General features: G+C 57.1%; 1 protein-coding gene across 1 annotated transcript in view; it reads left to right on the top strand.

Annotated features, from left to right (window-relative positions):
• LOC116937404 (E3 ubiquitin-protein ligase UBR4) overlaps nt 1-17,587 on the top strand; it is a gene marked incomplete at its 5' end in the record, with an annotated part of 266,747 nt that overhangs the window by 63,483 nt on the left and 185,677 nt on the right. Inside the window, 7 exon segments of the mRNA XM_076058468.1 lie at nt 3,461-3,610; nt 5,527-5,820; nt 6,641-6,719; nt 8,380-8,673; nt 11,351-11,702; nt 15,452-15,773; nt 16,922-17,115. Coding sequence (XP_075914583.1) covers nt 3,461-3,610; nt 5,527-5,820; nt 6,641-6,719; nt 8,380-8,673; nt 11,351-11,702; nt 15,452-15,773; nt 16,922-17,115 — 1,685 coding nt within the window.

Below are 17,587 nucleotides of genomic sequence, written 5' to 3'. Positions count from 1 at the left end.
GCTGGGGTTGGGTGGGCTAGGGTTGGGTGGGCGGGGTTGGGTGAGCTGGGGTTTGGGTGGGCTGGGTTGGGTGAGCGGGGTTGGGTGAGCTGGGGTTGGGTGGGCTGGGGTTGGGTGAGCTGGGGTTGGGTGGGCTGGGTTGGGTGAGCGGGGTTTGGGTGGGCTGGGGTTGGGTGGGCGGGGTTTGGGTGGGCTGGGGTTGGGTGGGCTGGGGTTGGGTGAGTTGGGGTTGGGTGGGCTGGGTTGGATGAGCGGGGTTGGGTTGGCTGGGTTGGGTGAGCGGGGTTGGGTGAGTTGGGTTGGGTGGGCTGGGTTGGGTGAGTTGGGTTGGGTGGGCTGGGGTTGGGTGGGCTGGGGTTGGGTGAGTTGGGTTGGGTGGGCTGGGGTTTGGGTGAGCTGGGGTTTGGGTGGGCTGGGGTTGGGTGAGCTGGGGTTGGGTGAGCTGGGTTGGGTGGGCTGGGGTTTGGGTGAGCTGGGGTTTGGGTGGGCTGGGGTTGGGTGAGCTGGGGTTGGGTGGTGGCTGGGGTTGGGTGGGCTGGGTTGGGTGAGCGGGGTTGGGTGAGCGGGGTTGGGTGAGCGGGGTTGGGTGAGCGGGGTTGGGTGGGCTGGGTTGGGTGGGCTGGGTTGGGTGGGCTGGGGTTGGGTGGGCTGGGGTTGGGTGGGCTGGGGTTGGGTGGGCTGGGGTTGGGTGGGCGGGGTTGGGTGAGCTGGGGTTTGGGTGGGCTGGGTTGGGTGAGCGGGGTTGGGTGAGCTGGGGTTGGGTGGGCTGGGGTTGGGTGAGCTGGGGTTGGGTGGGCTGGGTTGGGTGAGCGGGGTTTGGGTGGGCTGGGGTTGGGTGGGCTGGGGTTTGGGTGGGCTGGGGTTGGGTGGGCTGGGGTTGGGTGAGCTGGGGTTTGGTGGGCTGGGTTTGGGTGGGCTGGGGTTGGGTGAGCTGGGTTTGGGTGAGCTGGGTTGGGTGAGCTGGGGTTGGGTGAGCGGGGGTTGGGTGGGCTGGGTTGGGTGAGCTGGGTTGGGTGGGCTGGGTTTGGGTGAGCGGGGTTGGGTGAGTTGGGTTGGGTGGGCTGGGTTGGGTGAGCTGGGTTGGGTGAGCTGGGTTGAGTGAGCGGGTTGTTAGTTGGGTGAGTTGGGTGAGTGGGTTGTTAGTTGGGTGAGTTGGGTGAGTGGGTTGTTAGTTGGGTGAGCGGGTTGGGTGAGCTGGGTTGGGTGAGCAGGTTGTTAGTTGGGTGAGTTGGGTGAGTGGGTTGTTAGTTGGGTGAGCGGGTTGGGTGAGCAGGTTAGGTGAGCGGGTTGGGTGAGCTGGGTTGGGTGAGCGGGTTGTTAGTTGGGTGAGCGGGTTGGGTGAGCGGGTTGGGTGAGCGGGTTGTTAGTTGGGTGAGTTGTGAGTTGGGTGAGCGAGTTGTTAGTTGGGTGAGCGGGTTGGGTGAGCGGGTTGGGTGAGCTGGGTTGGGTGAGCGGGTTGTTTGTTGGGTGAGTTGGGTGAGTTGGTTGTTAGTTGGGTGGACGGGTTGGGTGAGCGGGTTGGGTGAGCGGGTTGTTAGTTGGGTGAGTTGTGAGTTGGGTGAGCGAGTTGTTAGTTGGGTGAGTGAGTTGTGAGTTGGGTGGGTGAGTTGGGTGAGTGAGGAGTGAGTTGGGTGAGTTGGGTGAGTGAGTTGGGTGGGTGAGTTGTGAGTGAGTTGGGTGAGTGGGTTGTAAGTTGGGTGGGTGAGTTGTGAGTTTGGTGGGTGAGTTGTGAGTTGGGTGGGTGAGTTGTGAGTTGGGTGGGTGAGTTGGGTGAGTGAGGAGTGAGTTGGGTGAGTTGGGTGAGTGAGTTGGGTGGGTGAGTTGTAAGTAAGTTGAGTTGGGTAAGTGAGTTGTAAGTTGGGTGGGTGAGTTGTGAGTTGGGTGGGTGAGTTGTGAGTTGGGTGGGTGAGTTGTGAGTTGGGTGGGTGAGTTGTGAGTTGGGTGGGTGAGTTGTGAGTTGGGTGGGTGAGTTGTAAGTTGGGTGGGTGAGTTGTGAGTTGGGTGAGTGAGTTGTGAGTGAGTTGTGAGTTTGGTGGGTGAGTTGTAAGTTGGGTGGGTGAGTTGTGAGTTGGGTGGGGAATACAAAAAAGAGCTTCATAGCTTTTCAGATTCCTCCGATGTGAGTAAAATAATTATCATGTGTACATCTCTCTAACTATATATGTGTTTTTTCTGTCTTGTGTGTATATATCTTTGTATGTCTCTGTCTCTGTGTCTTGTGTGTATATCTCTGTGTGTGTCTCTGTGTGTCTGTCTTGTGTGTGTATATCTCTGTGTGTGTCTGTGTCTCTGTGTCTCTGTCTTGTGTGTGTGTATATATCTCTGTGTGTGTCTCTGTGTCTCTGTCTTGTGTATGTGTGTATATATCTCTGTGTGTGTCTCTGTCTTGTGTGTGTGGATATCTCTGTGTGTCTCTGTGTCTGTCTTGTGTGTGTGTATATCTCTGTGTGTGTCTCTGTGTCTCTGTCTTGTGTGTGTTTGTGTATATCTCTGTGTGTCTCTGTCGTGTGTGTGTGTATATATCTCTGTGTGTGTCTCTGTGTCTGTCTTGTGTGTGTATATATCTCTGTGTGTGTCTCTGTGTCTGTCTTGTGTGTGTATATATATCTGTGTGTGTCTCTGTGTCTCTGTCTTGTGTATGTGTGTGTATATATCTCTGTGTGTGTGTCTCTGTGTCTTGTGTGTGTATATATCTCTGTGTGTGTCTCTGTGTCTGTCTTGTGTGTGTATATATCTCTGTGTGTCTCTGTGTCTGTCTTGTGTGTGTATATATATCTGTGTGTGTCTCTGTCTTGTGTATGTGTGTGTGTATATCTCTGTGTGTGTCTCTGTGTCTCTGTCTTGTGTATGTGTGTGTGTGTATATATCTCTGTGTGTGTGTCTCTGTCTTGTGTGTGTATATTTTTGTGTGTCTGTGTGTCTCTGTGTCTGTCTTGTGTATGTGTGTAAATATCTCTGTGTGTCTCTGTCTTGTGTGTGTGTATATCTCTGTGTGTGTCTCTGTGTCTCTTGTGTGTGTATATCTCTGTGTGTGTCTCTGTGTCTCTGTCTTGTGTGTGTGTATATATCTCTGTGTGTATCTGTCTTGTGTTTTTTCTCTCTGTCTGTGTCTTGTGTGTGTATATCTCTGTGTGTCTCTGCGTCTTGTGTGTGTATATATATATCTGTGTGTATGTCTCTGTATCTCTGTGTCTTGTGTATATATATATCACTGCGTGTGTCTTGTGTGTGTGTGTGTATATATATCTCTGTGTGTGTCTCTGTCTTGTGTGTGTGTATATCTCTGTGTGTCTCTGTGCCTCTGTCTTGTGTGTGTGCGTGTGTGTATATATATGTGTGTGTCTCTGCGTCTTGTGTGTGTGTGTATATATATCTGTGTGTGTGTCTCTGTATCTCTGTGTCTTGTGTATATATATATCACTGCGTGTGTCTCTCTGTGTCCGCGTGTGTTTACCTGCAGGGCCACGCTGCGGATGTGTTTGAGGCCTACCCGCAGCTGCTCACAGAGATGGTGCTGCGGCTGCCCTACCAGATGAAGAAGACCGCTGACGGAGACCCCTCGCTGCCGCAGCCGGCGTTCGACCACGCGTGGTTCTACTACTTGTGCGAGGTGTGGGGACGCCACGGAGCCTGTGGGGGATGTTGACGACCTCGCCTGGTACACAGGAGGTCGTGGGTTCGATGCCCGTCCTGATGAGACGTTGGCTACCTCGCCTGGTTCACAGGAGGTCGTGGGTTCGATGCCCGTCCTGATGAGACGTTGGCTACCTCGCCTGGTACACAGTGGGTCGTGGGTTCGATCACCGACCCTGATGAGATGTTGTCTACCTCGCCTCGTACGCAGTGGGTCGTGGGTTCGATCCTGACCCTGATGAGATGTTGACTACCTCGCCTCGTACGCAGTGGTTCGTGGGTTCGATCCTGACCCTGATGAGACGTTAGCTACCTCGCCTGGTACGCAGGAGGTTGTGGGTTCGATCCTGACCCTGATGAGATGTTAACTACCTCGCCTCTTACGCAGTGGGTCGTCGATTCGATGCCCGTCCTGTTGAGACGTTGGCTACCTCGCCTGGTACACAGGAGGTCGTGGGTTCGATCCTGACCCTGATGAGATGTTGACTACCTCGCCTGGTACACAGTGGGTCGTGGGTTCGATCCTGACCCTGATGAGATGTTAACTACGTCACCTGGTACACAGGAGGCCGTGGGTTCGATCCTGACCCTGATGAGATGTTAACTACCTCGCCTGGTACGCAGTGGGTCGTGGGTTCGATCCTGAGCCTGATGAGCTGTTGACTACCTCGCCTGGTACGCAGGAGGTCGTGGGTTCGATCCTGACCCTGATGAGACGTTGGCTACCTCGCCTCGTACGCAGTGGGTCGTGGGTTCGATCCTGACCCTGATGAGATGTTAACTACCTCGCCTGGTTTACAGGAGTTCGTCGATTCGATGCCCGTCCTGATGAGACGTTGGCTACCTCACCTGGTACACAGTGGGTCGTGGGTTCGATCCCGACCCTGATGAGTTGTTAACTACCTCGCCTGGTACACAGGAGGTCGTGGGTTCGATCCTGACCCTGATGAGACGTTGGCTACCTCGCCTGGTACACAGTGGGTCGTGGGTTCGATCCTGACCCTGATGAGACGTTGGCTACCTCGCCTGGTACACAGTGGGTCGTGGGTTCGATCCTGACCCTGATGAGATGTTGGCTACCTCGCCTGGTACACAGGAGGTCGTGGGTTCGATCCCGACCCCTGACAATGCCTGCTGCTGCTGTATATTTGGATGACAAAGCAGTGAGACTCGGACTCACCACACAGAGACCCACAGACTCACCACACAGACACCCACAGACTCACCACACAGACACCCACAGACTCACCACACAGACACCCACAGACTCACCACACAGAGACCCACAGACTCACCACACAGACTCACCACACAGAGACCCACAGACTCACCACACAGAGACCCACAGACTCACCACACAGACTCACCACACAGAGACACCCACAGACTCACCACACAGACACCCACAGACTCACCACACAGAGACCCACAGACTCACCACACAGACTCACCACACAGAGACCCACAGACTCACCACACAGACTCACCACACAGAGACCCACAGACTCACCACACAGAGACACCCACAGACTCACCACACAGAGACACCCACAGACTCACCACACAGACTCGCCACACAGAGACCCACACAGACACCCACAGACTCACCACACATACAACCACAGACTCACCACACAGACTCACCCCACACAGAGACACCCACAGACTCACCACACAGAGACACACCACACAGACTCACCACACACAGACACACCACACCACACACAGACACACCCGCACCACACACACAGACACACACACACCCCACGGGCTCACCCAACCCATCAACGAATAACCAATCGCCTCCCACTCCGTTCTCTCCCCACCCACCACCACCACCACCCCCCCACCACCACCCCCCCACCACCACCACCCCCCCACCACCACCACCAGTACCTGATGACGCAGCAGCAGACGCCATTCGTGCGCCGTCAGGTGCGCAAGCTGCTCCTGTTCATCTGCGGCTCGAAGGAGCGCTACCGGCAGCTGCGCGACCTTCACGCGCTGGAGTCACACATGCGCTCCGTGCACCGCCTGCTGGAGGAGCAGGGCCTGCTGGCGCGGGGCGGCGGCGCCCCCATCGCGCTGGCGAGCGCCGCGACCCTGGTCGGGCAGAGCGGGCAGAGCGGGCCGGCGGGCGGAGGAGGCGGAGGGCCGACGCTGCAGTACGACACGCTGGTGGGGCTGGTGAGTTGTGTGTGGTGTGTGTGGTGTGGTGTGGGGGGTGGTGTGTGTGGTGTGTGTGGTGTGTGTGGTGGTGTGTGTGTGTGGGGGGGGTGTGGTGTGTGTGGTGTGTGGTGTGGTGGGTGTAGGGGGGGGTGTGTGTGGTGTGTGTGGGGGGGGGTGTGTGGTGTGGGGGTGTGTGTGTGGGTGGGTGGGTGGTGTGTGTGGTGTGGTGTGTGTGGGTGGGTGTGTGTGGTGTGTGGTGTGGTGTGTGGGTGTGGTGTGTGTGGGCGGGTGTGTGGGTGGGCGTGTGGGCGGGTGGGCGGGTGGGCGGGTGTGCGGGTGGGCGGGTGGGCGTGTGGGTGGGTTGGTTGGAGGTGGGTGCGTGGGTGGGTGCGTGTGCGGGAGGGTGGGTGGGTGTGTGGGTGGGTGTGTGGGTGGGTGGGTTGGAGGTGCGAGGTGGGTGGGTGTGATTGTAGTGATAGGCCGACGCTTCAATACGACACGCTGGTGGGGCTGGTGGTGGGTGGGTGAGTGAGTGAGTGAGTGGGTGGGAGATGGGTGGGTGGGTGAGTGGGTGGGAGATGGGTGGGTGGGTGGAGATGGTAATGATGATGTTGGCGAGCACCTATGAAGGCTAGCACCACGCCCGCCCTCGCCATCACCGTCACCATCACCACCACCGTCACCATCACCACCACCGTCACCACCACCGTCACCACCACCACCACTGTGCCGTGCCGACATTGGTGGGCGCTGGCTGACGTACCCCTCCCCACCTCCTCTCTCTCTACCCCCCATTTCCCCCCCCATTTCCCCCCCTCCCTCCCTCCCCTCCCCCCAGATGGAGCACTTGAAGGCCTGTGCTGAGGTGGCCACTCAGCGCACCGTCAACTGGCAGAAGTTCTGCTTGAAGGAGGACAGTGAGTGGGGAGGGGGGAGTTCATAGTGACCTGGTCTGTCTGAGGGGTTCATAGTGGCCTGGTCTGTCTGAGGGGTTCATAGTGGCCTGGTCTGTCTGAGGGGCTGATTGTGGCCTGGTCTGTGTGAGGGGTTCATAGTGGCCTGGTCTGTGTGAGGTGTTCATAGTGACCTGGTCTGTGTGAGGAGTTTATAGTGACCTGGTCTATCTGAGGGGTTCATAGTGACCTGGTTTGTCTGAGGGGTTCATAGTGGCCTGGTCTGTCTGAGGGGTTCATGGTGGCCTGGTCTGTCTGAGGGGTTCATAGTGACCTGGTTTGTCTGAGGGGTTCATAGTGGCCTGGTCTGTGTGAGGGGCTGATTGTGGCCTGGTCTGTGTGAGGGGATCATAGTGACCTGGTCTGTCTGAGGGGTTCATAGTGGCCCTTCTGTCTGAGGGGTTCATGGTGGCCTGGTCTGTGTGAGGGGTTCATAGTGGCCTGGTCTGTCTGAGGGGTTCATAGTGACCTGGTCTGTCTGAGGGGTTCATAGTGGCCTGGTCTGTCTGAGGGGTTCATAGTGACCTGGTCTGTCTGAGGGGTTCATAGTGACCTGGTCTGTCTGAGGGGTTCATAGTGACCTGGTTTGTCTGAGGGGTTCATAGTGACCTGGTTTGTCTGAGGGGTTCATAGTGGCCTGGTTTGTCTGAGGGGTTCATGGTGGCCTGGTCTGTCTGAGGGGTTCATAGTGGCCTGGTCTGTCTGAGGGGTTCATGGTGACCCGGTCTGTCTGAGGGGTTCATAGTGGCCTGGTCTCTCTGAGGGGTTCATAGTGGCCTGGTCTGTCTGAGGGGTCATAGTGGCCTGGTCTGTGTGAGGGGATCATAGTGGCCTGGTCTGTCTGAGGGGTTCATAGTGGCCTGGTCTGTCTGAGGGGTTCATAGTGGCCTGGTCTGTCTGAGGGGTTCATAGTGACCTGGTCTGTGTGAGGGGTTCATAGTGGCCTGGTCTGTCTGAGGGGTTCATAGTGCCCTGGTCTATCTGAGGGGTTCATGGTGACCTGGTCTGTCTGAGGGGTTCATTGTGACCTGGTCTGTCTGAGGGGTTCATAGTGGCCTGGTCTGTCTGAGGGGTTCATAACGGCTGAGTTGGCTCAGATCGATCCACACAACCACCGACCCATCCACCCAACCACCGACCCATCCACCCAACCACCCAGCCACCACTCACACCACCCACCCACTCACTCACCCACCCACCACTTACTCACCCACTCACCCATCCACTCACCCACCCACTCACCCAGCCACCTCTCAATCATCCACCCATCCAACCACTCGCACATCCACTCGCTCACCTACCTGAACACCCACTCATTCACCCAGCCACCACTCATCCACCACTCATCCACCCGTCCAACCCACCTGCACACTCATCCACTCACCCGCTCACTCACCCATCCGGCCACCCACTCACTCACCCATCCAGCCCACCCACTCACTCATCCGTGCACCCACCCACTCACCTACCCACTCACACAACCACCCACCCACCTACCCACTCACTCACCTACCCATCCACTCACCCACTCACCCACGCCTCTCACCCTTCACACACCCGCCTCCTAACCCCCCCTCTCTCACCCCCCCTCCCACCCCCACCCCTCTCACCCCCGCACGATCAGCTGTGCTCTTCTTCCTGTTCCAAGCGAGCTTCCTATTGGACCCGGGCGTCTCGCCGGTGCTGCTGCAGCTCCTCACCAGCGCGCTATGCGGAGGAGGAGGCGGAGGAGGAGGCGGAGGAGGAGGAGGAGGAGGATCTGGGAGCGTGGGTGGTCGCTCCGCTCCACCACCTCCACCACCGCCACCGCCACCTCCTCCTCCCCCTACCGTTCAGCAGCAGCAGCAGCAGCAGCAAGGCGGAGCGGCGGGTGCCCGAGGTCCCGGAGCACGGAGGGAGCGTAGGGAGGAGAAAGATGGTGAGGAAATGGGGTGTGTGTGTGCGTGTGTGTGTGTGTGTGTGCGCATGTGTGCGTGTGTGTGTGTCTACACACACACACACACACGCGTGTGTGTGTGTTTGTCTCTCTGCCTCCTGCGTTCAGCCCAGCCCGGCTGTGTCTGTCGGTGGTGGTGGTGGTGGTGGGGGGTGTTCATAATGGCCGTCCTACATCAGTTTCATGGACCGTGTGTGCGCGCGTGTGTGTGTGTGTGTGTGTGTGCGCGCGTCCGTGTGCGTGTGTGCGCGTGTGTGTGCGTGTGTGCGTGTGTGTGCGTGCATTCCTCACCACCCAATTCATTCGTACGGAGCGTCTGATTTTCGTTGATTTTATTTTGCCAATGATTGCCTCCCCTACCTTACCCACTCACGCATCCACCCACCGATCCACTCATCCACCCACCCACCCCAACCACTCACTCATCCACCCATCCACCCCACCCACTCGCTCACCCACCAATCCACCCACCCACTCGCTCATCCACCCATCTACTCACCCACTCATCCACTCACGCATCCACCCACTCATCCACCCACCGATTCACTCATCCACCCACCCACCCCACCTACTCACTCATCCACCCACCCACTCGCTCATCTACCCACCGATCCACCTACCCACCCACTCAATCATCCACCCACTCGCCCACATATTTGCTCATCCACCAACCCACTAACTCATCCACCTACCCACCCAATCACTCATCTACCCACTTGCTCACCCACACATTCGCTCATCCACCCACTCATCCATCCACACACTCATACACCCACCGATGCACTCACTCACCCACCCACCTACTCACCCACACATTCACTCACCCACACATTCACTCACCCATCCACCCACTCATCCACTCACCCACTCACTCACTCATCCACCCACCCATTCACCCACCCACCCACTCACTCACTCATCCATCCATCCACTCACTCATCCATCCACCGATTCACCCACCCACTCATTCATCCACCCACCGATTCACCCACCCACTCACTCCCTCATCCACCCACCGATTCACCCACTCACTCATCCACCCACCTACTCACCCATCCACTCACTCACCCAACCACCCCACCCACGCCATCATCCCACCCACCAATTAACTGATCCACTCACCCACCCACTCATTTACCCTCCCACCCACCCCATCATCCCACCCCACCCACCCCACCCACCCACCAATTAACTGATCCACTCACCCACCCACTCATTTAACCCTCCTCCCACCCACCAATTCACTGATCCACTCACCCACCCACTCATTTAACCCTCCCCCCACCCACCAATTCACTGATCCACTCACCCACCCACTCATTTAACCCTCCCACCCACCCCATCATCCCACCCCACCCACCCCACCAATTCACTCATCCACTCACCCACCCACTCATTTAACTCTACCCCCACCCACCAATTCACTGATCCACTCACCCACCCACTCATTTAACCCTCCCACCCACCCCATCATCCCACCCCACCCACCCCATCATCCCACCCCATCCACCCCACCAATTCACTCATCCACTCACCCACCCACTCATTTAACCCTCCCACCCCATCATCCCACCCCACCCACCCCACCAATTCACTCATCCACTCACCCACCCACTCATTTAACCCTACCCCCACCCACCAATTCACTGATCCACTCACCCACCCACTCATTTAACCCTCCCACCCACCCCATCATCCCACCCCACCCACCCCACCAATTCACTCATCCACTCACCCACCCACTCATTTAACCCTCCCACCCACCCCATCATCCCACCCCACCCACCCCACCAATTCACTGATCCACTCACCCACCCACTCATTTAACCCTACCCCCACCCACCAATTCACTGATCCACTCACCCACCCACTCATTTAACCCTCCCCCCACCCACCAATTCACTGATCCACTCACCCACCCACTCATTTAACCCTCCCACCCACCCCACCAATTCACTCATCCACTCACCCACCCACTCATTTAACCCTACCCCCACCCACCAATTCACTGATCCACTCACCCACCCACTCATTTAACCCTCCCCCCACCCACCAATTCACTGATCCACTCACCCACCCACTCATTTAACCCTCCCACCCACCCCATCATCCCACCCCACCCACCCCACCAATTCACTGATCCACTCACCCACCCACTCATTTAACTCTACCCCCCACCCACCAATTCACTGATCCACTCACCCACCCACTCATTTAACCCTCCCACCCACCCCATCATCCCACCCCACCCACCCCACCAATTCACTCATCCACTCACCCACCCACTCATTTAACCCTCCCACCCACCCCATCATCCCACCCCACCCACCCCACCAATTCACTCATCCACTCACCCACCCACTCATTTAACCCTCCCCCCACCCACCCCACCCACCAAATTCACTGATCCACCCACCCACTCATTTAACCCTCCCCCCACCCACCCAACCACCCCACCACCCACCCCCCCCCACCCACCCCCCCCACCCACCACCCCACCCACCCACCCCACCCACCCACCCCCCCACCACCACCACCACCACCCCCCCCCCCCCCCTCCCAGAGCTTGCGTTCAGTCTCCTCTCCCCGCTGGGTGCGTGTGTCTGTGCCGCGGCACGTGCCTGCGTGCGCGCCTGCTCCGGCGCCTCTGCTCCCGCAGATCCCGTCGACGCCACCGCAGCGTTGGCCGCAGGGTCGCCGCCGTCGTCGGCGGCCGCCTCCTCCCCGTCGCCCGGCGGAGGCGGCGGAGGCGGCGGAGGCGGCGGAGGCGGCGGAGGCGGCGGAGGCGGCGGAGGCGGCGGAGGCGGCGGGGCCGCGCCGCTGGCGCCGCCGCCGCCGCTGCCGCCGCCGCCGGGCGAGGAGGAGGGGCGGCTGAGCGCGCTGCTCGCGGCCCAGGTGAACGCTCTGGCCGACCGCGAGACGCTGGGGCGCTTCGTCCGCAGCTTCCTGCTCGAGTCCAACGCCACGGCCGTGCGTTGGCAGGCCCACGCCCTTGTGCTGCACATCTACCGGTGCGTGGGCGGGCGGGCGGGCGGGCGCCTGCCTCCGTCTCCCCGTGTGTCTCTCTCTCTCTCGGAGTCTCTCTCCTGCCCCCCCCTCCCCACACACAATAACACCAAAGACGAAGATCCCCCCGGGTGTTGCTAGTAAAGGTTCCCCCCGCGGATTAGATCGCCGTTAATTTGTGAATGCGTCCGTAACCCTGCCCGCAACCCGGCACGGCCGATCGGCAAAAATTTTTTTTTAAAAAGCGTCACGTCGACGAAAGAACAGAAATAGTTCGCTGCCGAAGAGTGAATCCACGACATTTTACAGCTTGAGCAGCACGACGTTTTCGCTGGCCAATTACGTTCCAGCATCGTCGGGCATACTCGCCGCCATTCTCAATGACATTGGTGTCGCGAAAGGCCTACGTGTGAAAACCGAAGAATCAACCCCCGTGTAGCCTGCGACAGACTGTTGGGCAAAGTGTCGCTGGCGATTCATCTTCTTGGGGTTCTCTCGGTAAAGTCACCACCGCGTGGAATGAGAGTAAAATGAATAACACGATAAAATCCTCGCGACGCTTCGGCCACAACGCAAGCGGGCCTTCGTCAAGTGGAAGGGACGAGACTGTCTGGAGGGACAGCGCTGGAGCGAACAAAGCCAAGCTCGGACCGCGACCTTTAAGCTGCGTGAGAAGAAACGGAGCGCCTTGACAAAGGAATTAGCACGGAATTTAGCATTGAAATGGCTGAGTGATTAGCTTGTGACTGGTCACAGAAATGGCTACGTTAAAGTCAAAGCCTACACGTCCACAGAGGCACCTAGTACAACTCAAACAGGAGAAGTTAGCATTGAAATAACTGAGTGATTAGCTTGTGACTGGTTCACAGAAATGGCTATGTTAAAGTCAAAGCCTGCACATCCACAGAGGCACCTGGTACAAATCAAACAGGATAATTTAGCATTGAAATAGCTGAGTGATTAGCTTGTGACTGGTCACAGAAATGGCTATGTTAAAAGTCAAAGCCTACACATCCACAGAGGCACCTGGTACAAATCAAACAGGAGAATTTAGCATTGAAATAACTGAGGGATTAGCTTGTGATTGGTCACAGAAATAGCTACGTTAAAGTCAAAGCCTGCACATCCACAGAGGCACCTAGTACAAATCAAACAGGAGAATTTAGCATTGAAATAGCTGAGTGATTAGCTTGTGACTGGTCACAGAAATGGCTATGTTAAAGTCAAAGCCTGCACATCCACAGAGGCACCTAGTACAAATCAAACAGGAGAATTTAGCATTGAAATAGCTGAGTGATTAGCTTGTGACTGGTCACAGAAATGGCTATGTTAAAGTCAAAGCCTGCACATCCACAGAGGCACCTGGTACGAATCAAACAAGAGAATTTAGCATTGAAATAGCTGAGTGATTAGCTTGTGACTGGTCACAGAAATGGCTATGTTAAAGTCAAAGCCTACACGTCCACAGAGGCACCTAGTACAAATCAAACAGGAGAATTTAGCATTGAAATAACTGAGGGATTAGCTTGTGACTGGTCACAGAAATGGCTACGTTAAAGTCAAAGCATACACGTCCACAGAGGCACCTAGTACAAATCAAACAGGAGAATTTAGCATTGAAATAGCTGAGTGATTAGCTTGTGACTGGTCACAGAAATGGCTATGTTAAAGTCAAAGCCTACGCATCCACAGAGGCACCTAGTACGAATCAAACAGGAGAATTTAGCATTGAAATGGCTGAGGGATTAGCTTGTGACTGGTCAGAGAAATAGCTACGTTAAAGTCAAAGCCTACACATCCACAGAGGCACCTAGTACAAATCAAACAGGATAATTTAGCATTGAATAACTGAGTGATTAGCTTGTGACTGGTCACAGAAATGGCTATGTTAAAGTCAAAGCATACACATCCACAGAGGCACCCCTTGACAAAGGAATTAGCATTGTCACAAGCTAATCAATGCTAAATTCTATGCTAATTCCTTTGTCAAGGGGTGCCTCTGTGGATGTGTATGCTTTGACTTTAACATAGCCATTTCTGTGACCAGTCACAAGCTAATCACTCAGCTATATAAATGCTAAATTCTCGTGTTTGATTTGTACTAGGTGCCTCTGTGGATGTGCAGGCTTTGACTTTAACGTAGCTATTTCTGTGACCAATCACAAGCTAATCCCTCAGTTATTTCAATGCTAAATTCTATGCTAATTCCTTTGTCAAGGCGCTCCGTTTCTTCTCACACAGCTTAAAGGTTGCGGTCTGAGCTTGGCTGTGTTCGCTCCAGCGCTGTCCCTCCAGACAGTCTCATCCCTTCACCTGATGAAGGCCCGCTTGTGTTGTGGCCGAAACGTCGTGAGGATTTTATTGTGTTATTTATTTTATTCTCATTCTACGTGGTGGTGACTTTACCGAAAGAACCAAAGAAGATGAATGCTTGCAGTCACGAAAGCTTTCAATCGAAATTTGTCGCTAGCGAGTTAGAGCAGCAACAGCAGCGGCGGCGGCGGCAGCGGCCGCGAAGGCTACCGGCAATGTGGCACGCACAGAGAGAGGGGGTGGGTGGCCAGCCGCAGGGCTTGAACGGTTTGGGTAAAATATCTCATTCCGATTTTTCTGACGGTGCGATTTGATTTGCGATTTACACTTTTTTTGTAAAGCTAAGCTTCGGTTCAATATGGGAGCATTAACCGCACGACACCATCAAACGTATCACGTGCTCTCTGTATATTGTAATGCAAGGATGAGAACTTAAAAGATATATGCATGCATCGCTTCCAACGTGTATTTGTTAAAATGTTGTCATTGAAACAGAACAAGCCAACATAGAGCAGTTGTTAAGTTAAATGAATGAAGTTTCAAATTGCGATTAATCGATTTGAAGTCGATTAATCGTTCGGCCCTAGTGGCCAGCACCACGCCCGGCCACCTTTGTCTCTCCCCCAGCGCTAGCGATGTTCACTACACCACCACTACCGCTGCACTACACCACCACCACCACCGCTCCACTACACCACCGCTCCACTACACCACCACCGCTCCACTACACCACCTCCACCACTGCTACACCACCACTGCTACACCACCACCGCTACACCACCACCGCTCCACTACACCACCACCCCTACACCACCACCGCTACACCACCACCGCTCCACTGCACCACCACCACTATACCACCACCGCTACACCACCACCGCTCCACTACACCACCACCACCACCACCGCTCCACTACACCACCACCACCGCTCCACTACACCACCACCGCTCCACTACACCACCACTACCGCTCCACTACACCACCACTGCCGCTACACCACCACCGCTCCACTATACCACCACCACTATACCACCACCGCTACACCACCACCGCTACACCACCACCGCCACACCTCCACGACAACAACACCACCAATGCTACACCCTCACCGCTACACCACCACCGCTACATCACCACCACCGCTACAAAACCACCACCGCTACACCACCACCACCGCTACACCACCACCGCTACACCACGGCTACACCACCACCACCGCCACATCACCACCACTCCACCACCACCACCGCTACACCCACCACCACTAGAGACCAGGTCACTCATTTGACGGCTGAGGCCCAGGAATCGGTCCAGATAATTATCCCCGGGGTTCGCAGCGTAGCGGCGCAAGCGCTAACCGCTGTCCCACCGCTCACCTCTCCCCCCACCCCCCCCCCCCCCACTTCTCCCCCCCACTTCTCCTCCCCACCTCTCCGCAGCAACTCGACGCGCTCCCAGCAGGAGTCTCTCCTGGACCTCATGTGGTCCCTGTGGCCCCAGCTGCCCTCCTACGGCCGCAAGGGGGCCCAGTTCGTCGACCTGCTGGGCTACTTCTCGCTGCGCGCACCCCGCGCCTCGGAGGCCCGCCTGCGGGCCTACACCCGCCTGGCCGTGGGGGTCCTGCGGGCCCAAAACGTGGCCCTCGCTCGGCACCCCACGTCGAGCATTTACACGGCGCTGGCCGCCCTGGTCGACTTCCACGGCCACTACCTCGAGAGTGAGCCGTGCCTCGTGTGCAACAACCCCGAGGTGCCGTTTGCGGTGAGTTTGGGCGGTGGGCGGGGCGGTGGGCGGTGGGGGTGGGTGGGTGGGGTGCTGCCGGCGAATCGCGGCGCTTGGACACCCGGTAAGTCGCTCGTTCGGTCGGACACCGAGCGACGACTCGCTCGGTCGGACACCGAGCGAGTCGTCTCTCAGTGTCTGACTGTGAGAGTCGCTCGGTCGGACACCCAGCGAGTCGCTTGGTCGGACACCGAGCGAGTCGCTCGGTCGGACACCCAGCGAGTCGCTCGGTCGGACACGCAGCGACTCGCTCGGTCGGACACCCAGCGAGTCTCTCAGTGTCTGACTGTGAGAGTCGCTCGGTCGGACACCCAGCGAGTCGCTCGGTCGGACACCGAGCGACTCTCTCGGTCGGACACCCAGCGACTCTCTCGGTCGGACACCGAGCGAGTCGTCTCTCAGTGTCTGACTGTGAGAGTCGCTCGGTCGGACACCCAGCGAATCGCTCGGTCGGACACCCAGCGACTCGCTCGCTCAGACACAGAGCGACTCGCTCGGTTGGGCGGTGGTGGTGGTGGTGGTGATAACCACTCAGCCGCTCTCTCCCACCCAGCCACTCTCCCCGGGGTCCGTGTCCACCACTGCACTCACTCCCTTCCTCCCCTTCCTCCTTCCCGGTGGTGGCGTCTGTACGTCTGTGTGTCTGTGTGTCTGTACGTCTGTGTGTCTGTACGTCTGTGTGTCTGTGCGTCTGTGTGTCTGTGTGGCTGTGTGTCTGTGTGTCTGTGCGTCTGTGCGTCTGTGTGTCTGTACGTCTGTGTGTCTGTACGTCTGTGTGTCTGTGCGTCTGTGTGTCTGTGTGGCTGTGCGTCTGTGTGTCTGTACGTCTGTGCGTCTGCGTGTCTGTGCGGCTGTGTGTCTGTGTGTCTGTGTGGCTGTGCGTCTGTGCGTCTGTGTGTCTGTGTGGCTGTGTGTCTGTGCGTCTGTACGTCTTGTGTGTCTGTGCGTCTGTGTGTCTGTGTGGCTGTGTGTCTGTGTGTCTGTACGGCTGTGTGTCTGTACGTCTGTGTGTGTGTCTGTACGTCTGTGTGTGTGTCTGTACGGCTGTGTGTCTGTCTGTACGGCTGTCTGTACGCCTGTGCGCCTGTGCGTCTTGTGGTGGGCCCCCGCGTCTGCGTCGCCTGCAGAACATCAAGCTGTCGTCCATCAAGGTGGACACGCGCTACACCACGACGCAGCAGATCGTGAAGCTGGTGGGCAGCCACACCATCAGCAGGGTCACCATCAAGGTGGGCGACCTCAAGCGCTCCAAGATGGTGCGCGTTGTCAACCTCTACTACAACAACCACACCGTGCAGGCCATCGTCGAGCTCAAGAACAAGTAGGTGGGGGGGGGGGGAGGAAAGGGGGAGGGCGGGGGGGGGTGGGGATGGGTGGGTGAGTGGAGGAGGTGGTGGAGGAGGGGGTGGTGGTGGTGGTGGTGGAGGTGGTGGTGGAGGAGGTGGAAGGGAGGGAGATGGAGGTGGGGGGGGGGGAGAGGTGGACGAGATAGAGGAGGAGACGTCCCACGATGAGCTTTGTCGCGCGCTCGTTCACTCGCTCGTTCACTCGCTCGTTCACTCATTCACTCACTCGTTCACTCGCTCGTTCACTCGCTCGTTCACTCGCTCGTTCACTCGCTCGTTCACTCGCTCGTTCACTCACTCATTCACTCACTCATTCATTCACTCACTCATTTACTCATTCACTCACTCGCTCATTCACTCGCCTATTCACTCACTCGCTCATTCACTCACTCACTCATTTACTCATTCACTCACTCATTCACTCACTCGCTCACTCGCTCATTCACT

The sequence above is a fragment of the Petromyzon marinus genome, assembly GCF_048934315.1.
Source record: "Petromyzon marinus isolate PM22_M1 ecotype Great Lakes invasive population chromosome 75 unlocalized genomic scaffold, UKy_Petmar_22M1.pri1.0 chr75_unloc.2, whole genome shotgun sequence".
NCBI classification, from domain to species: domain Eukaryota; kingdom Metazoa; phylum Chordata; class Hyperoartia; order Petromyzontiformes; family Petromyzontidae; genus Petromyzon; species Petromyzon marinus.
Note: the sequence above shows the minus strand (reverse complement) of the source record. Positions and strands in the feature narration are given on the sequence as shown.